The sequence below is a fragment of the Vitis riparia genome, chromosome 18 (assembly GCF_004353265.1).
Source record: "Vitis riparia cultivar Riparia Gloire de Montpellier isolate 1030 chromosome 18, EGFV_Vit.rip_1.0, whole genome shotgun sequence".
In the NCBI taxonomy this organism is placed as follows: domain Eukaryota; kingdom Viridiplantae; phylum Streptophyta; class Magnoliopsida; order Vitales; family Vitaceae; genus Vitis; species Vitis riparia.
In genome coordinates this window covers 10,452,736-10,464,201 of record NC_048448.1, presented here as the reverse complement: position 1 = coordinate 10,464,201, position 11,466 = coordinate 10,452,736, and the positions used below count along the sequence as shown (strand labels likewise).

General features: G+C 34.3%; 2 protein-coding genes across 3 annotated transcripts; one reads left to right on the top strand and one right to left on the bottom strand.

The window, feature by feature from the left end:
* Positions 1-3,002: 3,002 nt before the first annotated feature.
* On the top strand, positions 3,003-4,692 carry LOC117907758 (geranylgeranyl pyrophosphate synthase, chloroplastic-like). The gene has a single exon (XM_034821405.1). The coding sequence runs from the start codon at positions 3,196-3,198 to the stop codon at positions 4,309-4,311; it is 1,116 nt and encodes a 371-aa protein (XP_034677296.1). The 5' UTR covers positions 3,003-3,195; the 3' UTR covers positions 4,312-4,692.
* Positions 4,693-6,587: 1,895 nt separating this feature from the next.
* LOC117907450 (methyltransferase-like protein 2) lies at positions 6,588-10,757 on the bottom strand. 2 transcript variants are annotated; one of them, XM_034820994.1, is made up of 9 exons: positions 10,275-10,750; positions 9,882-10,107; positions 9,624-9,763; positions 9,408-9,441; positions 8,770-8,845; positions 7,962-8,139; positions 7,786-7,875; positions 7,578-7,677; positions 6,588-7,352 (listed from the first exon to the last, which is right to left on the bottom strand). In XM_034820994.1, the coding sequence occupies exons 1-9, from the start codon at positions 10,620-10,622 to the stop codon at positions 7,201-7,203; spliced, it is 1,344 nt and encodes a 447-aa protein (XP_034676885.1). In that variant the 5' UTR covers positions 10,623-10,750; the 3' UTR covers positions 6,588-7,200. The 2 variants fall into 2 exon arrangements, with proteins under 2 accessions (XP_034676885.1, XP_034676886.1); XM_034820995.1 differs by lacking the exon at positions 7,786-7,875 and having other exon boundaries at positions 10,275-10,757.
* Between the last annotated feature and the right edge of the window lie 709 nt (positions 10,758-11,466).

Sequence of the window (11,466 nt, the reverse complement as noted above, 5' to 3'; positions counted from 1 at the left end):
AAAAAGAGCTTTTTTCAGATTTTTTTTTACATATATTTTAGAATTTTCATATTATATATATTATTATTATATAAAATAAAAAATCATGTGAAAATCATTTTATACTATTTTCTTATCCTTGGGATATTTTTGTTTTATTGATATCCTATGTCAAAAATTTTATCAATATTTTTTAATATAATCATCCATATTTTGATATGATATAAGATAAAACAAGTGGTATAATATATTATAAAATTTAGTTTTCACACACATATATATATATAATTTATTTTTTAAAATAAAAAATACACATTTTAAAAAAAATTTAAATTTATAATAAAAGAGAATTTTAGAAACATAAAATAATATTAATATAATATTTAATACACAAAAATAATTTTTATATATTGAAGATGTGATATAAAATTTTTGTACTCATAGATTGTAAACATTTTAATTATAAATATTATTAGAAAACAAATAAATAATTATTTTTAAAATTTTAAATTGTTGTAGGACCTTAGAAAAGTTAATTTTCAAAAGAAGACACTATATTCAAAACTATCGTAATTTCCAAGTAAAAAATCATAAGCAATAATATAATGGATTAATCAATCAAAATGATGAAAATATTTTAAATTTGTAAAACTAACCTCTTTTGTTTTTAACTTGAAGAGTAACTTTTTTTTTTACATAATACCCTTTAATTTTTTATTATTTATATGTGTGTTTTAACAAAAAAAAAATGTTATTTTTGTAAGAAAAATTAGAATATTCTTGACCAAAATGGGTATTTCTCAAATGAAAAAAAGTGCAGGGTTGATTCTATAAACTGGGGATGATTTGATTCTTTCGATGAAATAACCTAAAACCATTTCAATGTCTAATAAAATCATATTCCAAACATGCACTTTCATAAGTGATTTTTAACTTTTTATAAAATATTTACCAAGCATTTAAATTTTGTTTGGGAAATATTTTTTAAAATAGTTATAAAAAAATAGTTTTTTACAATAATTTTTAAATATTATTTTAAAATATTGTATAGAATAAAATTTTATTTTAAAAATTAAATAATTATAACACATTATTTATATTTTTAAACATATTTTCAAAATAATTTTTATATGCAGTAGTTTATTTTTAATATTCATATGATTATGTTTTGAAATAACCTTTAAAAAAATAAACGAAAATGATTAAAATCAATTAAAAATATATTTTTGAAAACATCATAATTTTTTTTTAAAAAAACATAAAATTATTTTTTAATTATCAAACATAATTTCCAATTTTTTTAAAGAAAAAAAATACTTTAAAAAATAATTAGCAAACATGGCCTAACCTTTTCTCTAATCCACTTGCTCTATTACCTTAACGTACATTCTTTAGCCTTTACCCACTCTCACTCTCCCTTCAACAAATACCTCTTTACCCACGCAGCCACGCTCGTATCTCTCCTCAGGTACTATCATTCTCTCCAGCCCCCTTCCTTCTCTCCGGAGAAGCTGTGTCTGCGGTACTTCAGCCTAACACCTTTCTCTATAGCATGAACACATTCAAGTAACTTTTTTCCCTTTTATTTTATTTTACTTTATTTTGTAGTAATTTTTATAAAAGATATAAGAATTCTTAGAGATTTATATTAAGAAAATAATTATTTTTAAAACTAAGATATAAAAAACCCTTTTGTTGAAAATTATTATTTTGAAAAATAAAAGGCTTGTAAATATATTAAAATCCATAAAAAAATGGAAATAAAACAATTTATTTGATAAGCGGATTCAACTTTATTATTTAAAAATGATTTTTTAAAATGTGGTTTTTATTTCATCTTATTTTAAAAATATTTTAATTAAAATATGAGGTAACCATGATTTCATTTTTTAAATATGTTAGAATATATTACAACTATAATTGATTGGTGAGATAAGATAGATATATATAAAATTATCATTTTTTTTTTATAAAAAATACATATCTTAGGATATAATTTATCATTTCTAATAAAATACGATATCATTGAATATAGTATTCAATCAACACGATTAATACTTTTCATAAAAAATACATAAAAAGAAAAATAGATAATATATTACATTGCACATCCTAACTTACATTTATTTAAATATAAAATATAATAATTTACAAATATTTTATTTTCAATTAAGAAAAAATATATCATTTCTATTTTATTTTATGTCATCCCATATTCAAGGAACCAATTAATAACAAAATATATATTATTCATCCTACATTCAACATGCCAAATATGACATATGCTCAACCTTGATAAAAACCAGGTTGGCAAGGCCAACCTCCTCGGGATCTTTAAATTTTAGGAAATTTTCTTTCAATGATAGAAATAATTTACGTATTAGGTAATCCATGACAATTCCATTAGACTAACTATCCAATTTTGATGCTTACGTAGCTGTCATATGGGGTCACTCAGTTATTAAAATTTTCCTTTTCTTGTAGTGAATCAATCTTTGGCGTTAATAAAAAAGCTTGTGCTACACGTTGCAGGCAATTTATCAATGGTTTTTTGGGAAGAGACAAATGACTTACGCCTCCTCCTTTGATAAAATTATGATTTCAAAAGAATAGATGGAATAATTTTATTGAGTGTGAAAAGAAAAGTACTTTAATTAAATTGTGATTCAATTTGAAAAAGAGGTTTTTATTTGAGATCAATAAAGAAAATTTAAGAGCGGCGTTACGCCCGTACGGAACACAAGCCTAGAAACGCACCGGCCCATCAGGAGAATTGGTGGCCATGTGGTTGGATGGCCCACTATTGGTCTTTGCAATAACTTCGATGTCATCATGTCTTGAATCAAATGGAGACGGAGACGCTTAACGAGGTCAATGACTCAATGCAACGAAGTGCTGCTGAGGCTGTGCCTACCACGGCCACATGAAGCGCGTGGGAGGATTGTTCGGCCAAGCACTGAGTACACTTGCCTTTAAATGGTTGGTGGGATTATAGTAATGGTGGGCTTGGCTTTCTAATCCAAAATCCTATCCTTAGGACGGGGGTCTTCGTGTTTTGGCAGGTGCCTGTCAATCCAATTGCTCACTTCCACCCGCTCCTTTACTCTCTGCCCCCTCAAGTGAAGAGGAAGTTTTAGGGGCGATTCCACCATTAGAGAGGGTCTGTGTGTAAGTGGTGGGTGTTGTCGGTTTTGTCCTCTGATAAAAGACGATAAGATGAGGTCGATGACTTTGGTGGATCGACCATGGGTTCGTGATTTCAATCAATCAAGCTTATTTGGGTCTGCGCTGGGAATGAGCTATGGCCCCATTGGGGCCGGACCTGGTTGCACATCATCTGTGAGAGTGGGAACAAAGACGCCACATTTGCATGGTGCGGTTTTTGCGATTATCACAAAGGAGGACTCTGTGAAGGAGGGGAAGGGCCCCACCCAGAAGGAAACGCCCTTCAGTTTCAAGGATTACATGATTCAGAAGGCCAGTTCGGTGCATAAAGCCTTGGACGAGGCTGTTTACGTGAAAAGCCCTATCAAAATCTATGAAGCAATGCGCTACTCTCTCCTCGCCGGCGGCAAGCGTGTCCGGCCGGCTCTCTGTTTAGCCGCTTGCGAGCTCGTGGGCGGGGATGAGTCCAACGCCATGCCGGCGGCTTGTGCGGTCGAAATGATTCACACTATGTCTCTGATTCACGACGACCTCCCCTGTATGGACAACGACGACCTCCGGCGAGGAAAGCCGACCAACCACAAAGTCTTCGGGGAAGACGTCGCCGTTCTGGCCGGTGATTCTCTTCTGGCATTCGCATTCGAGCACATTGCGACTGCCACAAGCGGGGTTCCGTCATCCAGAATTGTGGCAGCAGTGGGTGAATTGGCGAAATCCATTGGAGCAGAGGGGCTAGTTGCAGGGCAGGTGGTGGATATAAGCAGTACAGGACAGTCCGATGTGGGGCTAGACCAACTGGAGTTCATACACATACACAAGACCGCGGCATTGCTGGAGGCAGCGGTGGTTCTTGGGGCCTTACTGGGAGGTGGGAGCGATGAGGAGGTGGAGAAATTGAGAAAGTATGCGAGGCAGGTTGGGCTACTGTTTCAAGTGGTGGATGACATTCTTGATGTCACCAAATCATCTCAGGAACTGGGGAAGACGGCAGGCAAGGATTTGGTAACCGATAAGGCAACCTACCCCAAACTAATGGGGCTGGAGAAATCAAGAGAATTTGCAGAGAATCTCAACAAGGAAGCAAAGGAACAGCTTTCTGGATTTGATTTGGAGAAGGCAGCGCCTTTGATTGCGCTTGCTGATTATATCGCTTACCGGCAAAATTAACGGGCAGTCATTTGTTTACAAGACCCTTACACTTGAATATTTATATGGCGTAGCAATAGTGGGTGCTGGGCACCAAATCCATTGAAGCCTGAGACACAGGGCAGTCAATTCGTTTCTCGCTCTGTGCCAGGAGAATAGCAGGTGGGCCTCTTCTCTTTCCCTTTGCATTATATAGATAATAATAATAATAATATGTAATCTTTCATTGGCATAGGAACTGGGTGTACCAATTGCTTCATAGAAAGATGAAAAGTTCACAAAATAATAGCATGTCCTGTGATTTTGTTGAGTTCAATTCTGTCAACAAACAGTTACAGTATTGTTTAAACTCGATCATTTAGAGCCTCCGTTATGCTATGCCTTGCAATTTTATTGATCTCACATGATAATTTTACACTAATCTAACGCTTTTATTCAAACATCTTTATCTTCTTATCGATTTTCATTAGAACTGGAATAAAAACTCTCTTATTTGCCCTTAACAATAAAATAAAGGATGAAAATACAATTAAAACTAAAAAACTAAAAATTTTAAAATAAAATATTGACTCCTGTTAAAAAAAATCTATATTTGTTTATTTATTTTATTTTATATATATTTTTCTATATCTAATTCTTCGATTTGGCTTTTTCAAAGGTAAAGGCAAAGTGAATATGGATATAAATAAATGCTAAAACTTTATAAGCTCTGATATTTCACAAACAAAATATAAGTATAACAGAACATATGTCATTACATACACTACTTTAAGATATCATGTCAATTAAATATGATATTCTAATATATTCATATCTTATCCTATATTATCTTGTTAATTAAATCTAGTCTAATTATATCACACTTTATTTTTTGATTTTTGGTTTATTTGATGAATTTGAAAAACAAATATATATTTATTTATTTTCAAAATTTTATTTTATTTTTTATTTATGTAGAATGTTGGTTTTTATTCACAATTTATTTTATTTTAACGGTAGACCTTGACTTGTCCAATAATTCATTAGTTTTGATTTTGATAGCAAGAATTGAGGGCCTGATAAGATTGGCTCAAATGCGGCTAAGCTCATTTCAATTGGATTGAAAGGACGATGAACCACTTAGCACAACACGTGTACTTATTACTACATGTTTCAATAAGGAATCACGTGAATATACACATGACATATGTTATTATTTCATGTACATGTAACATGATATCATTAATTCATCTACAATATAGATTATCGGGTGTTTGACAACGATTTTAAGAAGTATTTTTAATATTTCTAATATTAAAAATTTTAATATTTCAAGTATTAAAAATGTAATAAACACTTCCTAAGATCATTATCAAATATATTCTAAATTGACTCTTATATGCAATTTTTCTACAACTATACCTCAAGGGCTTCATTTGAAAGTGTTGGAATGTTCTCAAGAGTTTACTATCATTTGAATACGTTGAACATATAGAATTTCCCCTAATTTATTTTTATTGTGTCGGAGAAAAGAATATTTTTTTTTATAAATAAAAATAAATACATTAAAAATTAAAAACGTCATAAGAACACTCCTAAGTAGAAGAAGACGTATATAAAAAGCACCTTAAAGCACAGAAAAAGAAAAAGAAAAGCCCCAACACGGCAACACCCACCCTTAATCCTCGGAGAAAGGAATAAATAAATATTTCATTAATTTATTTGTATTGTGTGAGACAAATAAAATAAAATGCGGAGGACAAATGATTGATCTTTACATTATAAAATAAAGTGATTGACATTCTCATGTCATTGACTATGTCCTTATTTTCATATTCCATGGAATTTCACCTTATTTTGAAAATTGTTTCCCATCCGCTTCCCATGTCACTAGACTCACTACAATGTCCCCCCCCCTTTTTTTTTTTTCTTTTTTATGAATTTTAATTTCTGATTATTTTTTCTATTTGTTTTCTTTTATTTTTTATGTTCTTTTATTTTTTTATTTTTTCTCTAATGAATTTTGTAAGTTTGGTCATTATGATTTCTGTAGCATGGTAAATTTGATTAATTACTTCTACCATATTTCCCAAAGTGATATTATTTTATTTTTTGTGACTTTGAAGTCTTGATATATATTTTTTTTAAATTTGGTTTTGACATTTATGATACAGTTTGATTATTTTTTCATAATATTTTCCTTCTATTTTGATGAAAGATTTATTTTTCCCTTCATTGATCCCTAACCTAGTAGTATTACTATGACTTTATCCAAGTTGTTAATAGATCATTATTGTGATGAATTAAATGCTCCTAAATTCACGAACCACATTAACAGCACATTAAATTCATTTGGTTAACATCTTGCATTTTTCTTTAAAGGCATCTTATGCATTTCCTCATGGATTTGCCATGCCTATTCCAATATGGGATACCAAGAAATCCAGTTCATGCATATATTTTCCAAGAATCAAACCTAATGGAAGCTTAGCTCATACCTACAGATTCCCCCAACCCACATCCAAAAAAGGGAAAAAATTTTCAAAACGATGAAATGGGAGGATCGGCATTTGAAATACCTTTATGGTTCAAGTCCCTGTCAAGCAGAGTTGCTGTATCACTACACTCCTCGAGTCCTTGGCATCAAGAGAACACTTTCATTAACCCTGAGTTGATTCCACTTCATCATGGTATTCTGATGGAACATCCTTGAAGTTTGCAGTTAGCACCAGTTGGACTGGTCCAAGCCATCCTAGCATCCCATGTTCAAAGATGAAGCTGCGTATGGCACCTTACTGATCTTACTGATCCATGGGATGGGATTTCAGCAGTGCCAGGAGTCATAACTTAGTTGAAGCAGGCACCTCAGATGGATGCCATGGTTTTGGGTCTCATATAGTTCCCAAAAAATGAGGCCTTTGTCCTGATGCATTATCCCTTTTCCCTAGTGCCTCTAAAATATCTCAACTCCTGAAAGTGGAGGGGTTCATTGCCCCAAGAAATCCATCCAGCCTGCATTTCTCTAGCAAATAGTTCAATACATCGAGCTGGCTTGAGCTCTGGTACATACTCCATAAGCAACTCTAAAAATTTCAAAGGAAAGAAGAATAAGAAGTCCTTATTTCTCAAAGGAAGCAACAAAATAATGAAATATAAAAAGTTCACTTCAAGATTAAAATCTGTTCTCCATTTATTAAGAATAAGTCCTTATTCCTCTAAGGGAGCTAACCAACCACAAGAGTGATGTAATCACGCAATTCAAAGAGATGAAGACAATGGCACATATTTAAATCTTAAAAATCAAATACCTCCTATTGGGGGCTTCCTCGAATAATCCCCTGGGATGCTAATAATGACTTGATTATCTTGTAGAGGTTTCAATCTTGATTGGTATTCTGAATCCATCCCCTGCAAAAAAATCCCAACAGCATTAACCAAAAACAAGCATCTTTAATCATTCCAAATGAAAGCTCCTTCAACAATCAAAGCTTAGGTACTGCCACTGCATAGACTTACCTCCCCATGACAGTAGCCAAGGAGGAGGCATTCATACGGTCTATGATGAAAGAGATCTAAGTCACTGATCAAAGAGCCATCTAATTTCACCTGCAAGACTTGTGTACAATCAGAACTCTGTGCATGATAACTTACAGTTTTGCACTGTCACATCAATTAAGAAGGAAGAAAAGCACCTTCAACCAGTAAAAGGTAGCTGCATAACTGACTCCCCATGCTGGGAATAGTTCTTTCTCAACAAAACCTCTCAATTTCTCCCTGTTGGTCACCCATAGTGCTATAAGTGCTCCTTCAGTGTGAGTAAGTTTCTTAATGGGAAGGGATAAGAAGTAACGGTTCGGCAAAGTTGAGTACCTACAATGATGAGGAACCGATATTGCAACATAAATAGTAGAATACAAATTTACAACTACTAAACATGAAACTTGTAAAAGGATATGCTTTCAAAGTACAATATAAAAAGACCAGTTGTGGATGACAAAAATTACAATTTGTAATATAACTTAGAGCAATTTTATGGCAGACAGAACTGTAATGTGTCTAAGCTTCTATTCAGTTTATTCAAGATGAAATACAAATTACAGAGTTCCATGATTTTTCCTGAAGTTGTCAGGTATGGAGACTGCTGACCATTCCATTAGATTAGACAGAGTGTACTCTCCAAGTTTTAAACTAAAATAGGAGATCTTTTCCTGAATGGGTGATCCAACAATTTTAGGGAACCTCTAGAAAATCATCATTCAATTAGTGTTCCTTCAAGGCAGTGTGGCAGACGTATATAATGTTTTCAATATGAACTCTAAAAATGGGGATCCATGGCGGTTCATATGAAGTACCCTTTAAAGTGGTTTCTACCCTTTTTTAAGGAACTTATTGACCTCTCGAAACTGTGTTTACAAAAAACTCAAAGAAGGGTTATCCAACCAAAGTGTATTTGTGAAGCTAGAAAAAACATCTGAATGGCTGAAGAATATGAATACGTACACCAATTTCTGACTGGCACTTTTGTTTTCCCAAGGTGGATCAATCACTATAAGACTGAAGCCACAATCGGATTCAGCTGCACAAAAGAATTAATGAACATTTGTAGAACTCAGCTTTGTTGCATTAACTAATACTTCATCTGGAAATTAATGGACTATTATGAAACTGCAAATTTTTCATGAAAAGAGACCACTGTACCAAAGCCACCAACATCGGACGACAATGGTGGGACTAGGGTAAAGCACATATGAGTGTCAATGGGTGAAGCGCATGATTAACAAATTGAGGATGTTTACAACAGACCAATGGATTCGGCATCATATATCTTGTGAAGCAGCCACTAGTACATGCAAAGTTACAATAAGCTACAACATAGGTGATAACATCATTTAACTGAATAACAAGAGTATCAAGAGGTGATGCAGCCAAGCTTCATCGGACACGCCTGTGGGTTCATTAAGAGGTCTAGAAACAGTATTACATGGTGTTATGTCCCCTTGAATAAGCACAAATGTTCATCAATAATTATTCCATTTGACTGCTCATAATTATATTTAAGGAGAACGTGAGATCTAAACACAGCTTACAAATTCAGTACCAGACTCAAAATATATACGAGTTGAATACGAGATACATACCAGGAATCAGGTTGTGAATCTGCCTTAAATCCGACTTCCATATTACAACAAAAAAACATTAGAAAACTTGTAAGAGACTCAATTAATCTAAATACTTAAGCATACAAAAGGAAATAAAATGAGACCCTAGACATCAGAATTAGGAAGAGAATCAATTAGCAAAAGTCTTTGACCCTTTGGGACTATAACTAGTGAAAAACTCAATATCAATCATACCATGTAGAAACAGCTCTCTCTGGGAATTACATATCGGCTGTTCAGAAATTCAGCCTCAACATTATCACTTGTCTCATTAACAACTAAGTTGTTAAATATTGGGATAACCCTTTCTTCTTTATACTGTATGAGAGGGGAACCTGAAAAAAGGTTAAAAGAGATTGGGATATGGGAAGCTGAATTTCAAAAGATTACATAATTGAAAATGACGGCAGTGATAGAATTAAAGAGTAAGGACATAGGACTTGAGCTACAAACTTGCATCGCCGGAAGGCTTGCAATGTTGATGAAAGTGAAGAATTATCTCGTACAAAGGGGCTTGCCAAACCCTTCCAAGCTCCACAAAAGACTGTTCAACTATCGGCAATGATTCTTCGCTCTCTGTTAAAGAACATACATCATTCCTTAAATTGCAGATAACCGATAAAAGATCAGTAGCTTCCAATAAAGATTCATGTGCCTTCAACAGCAAAGGCCTTGCTTCCTACAAGGGAATACAGTAATAATCACCTCATCTTAGATATGCTCAATAGTCGAAGAAGCCCTAAAACCTCCATTTGGTCGTTGAGAAGAATAGAATTCAAAATATTTATTTATCTTCCTTCTTACATTTTCAGGGAAACAAAAAACTGACCATAAATCGAAACTCACCTGGTGTCGTTCATCAGCTGATCGCTCTCTCTCGTTAAGAGCGTGAGGTTGTTTCTCCTTGCGTTTCCGCTTTCTTGAGTTCGAAGAAAACCTAGATTCCTGATCCTCGTGTTTGGAATCGAAGAAACGAGAATAATACATAGACGGAGACACCCTAAATCGGGAATATGAACGGTTTAGGACACGAACCGGATCTATGAACACGGCATTGCTGCTCTCCAGTCGGTATATGCCTGAGCTCAGGAACGCAGACAAGCGGTCGCTGGTTTCCGCGACCGCCATTTTCACAGCCCAGCGTCTCTTCCTCTGTGCCGACAAGTTTTCAAGGATCTGCTGGGCCGGTCCCATTCTTCTAGGCCCATTAATTGTTCCGGGCCGAGCCTGGATATCCGCATTAGGAAGTCCAGGTATGCCATGATAGGCCCAGGATGAACCATGAAGTATGAGGAGGTGAGACTGTGGAGTGCTGAAGAGGAGAAAAGAAAAGGTCGGTGTCAGCACACAGATTCATCAATCTTCCCTCTGGAATGTTTGCGTGCATATACACTCCATCGAGCCTCCACTTGTCATCCTTTGGTTGGCTTAGTTGGTAATTGTTCATGGCAGAAAATATTCCTTTGGATTTGCATGGACCGCGTTAACCTAACACGGCCATCCTGGGTTATCATCTAGACGGCTGGCTCGTGCAGGTACATTACTCGTGCTTCTAAAACCAGGGTTATTTCATTATCCTCACCACAGTCGGCACTTTTTAATTTTATTTTAAAATTTGAAAAGGAGAAAGTGAGAAACAGAAAAATAAAATAAAATGAAGCTTAAGTCAACCCGGGGCCCTCCCATTCATTACTTGTTGTCTTTTAGCCGTTCCTTGAGATTCAAGGAATCGCTTTATGGGGCCGATTCTCTGGATGGTTTTGCTTTATGGATCAAGAGCTTTGACACCAATTTGACTGGTCGACACTAGGCTGGCCGCCTCCTTTTCACTTGTGCACCATTTCGATACATGAGACGTGCATTGACTCATTGCCATTCATCTGTGATAAAATCTTGTATAATTTCTGTTTGGGTTAATTTCATGATAAAGTCATTTGACCGTCATATAGGAGGCTTAAACAACTAGTGCTTTTAGCTTATTCATGAACTATTTTTAAAAGTGACCCATTTGCGGCAATCCCGCTACGCTAATCAATGA

Coding starts and splice junctions, on each gene's coding strand:
- LOC117907450 (XM_034820994.1), bottom strand. CDS start 10,622: ATGGGACCGGCCCAGCAGATCCTTGAAAACTTGTCGGCACAGAGGAAG. Junction 9,442..9,623: donor GAGAGAGCTGTTTCTACATG/GTATGATTGATA, acceptor GTAATATGGAAG/TCGGATTTAAGGCAGATTCA. Junction 7,353..7,577: donor GAGGAAGCCCCCAATAGGAG/GTATTTGATTTT, acceptor TGAAATTTTTAG/AGTTGCTTATGGAGTATGTA.
- LOC117907758 (XM_034821405.1), top strand. CDS start 3,196: ATGAGGTCGATGACTTTGGTGGATCGACCATGGGTTCGTGATTTCAAT.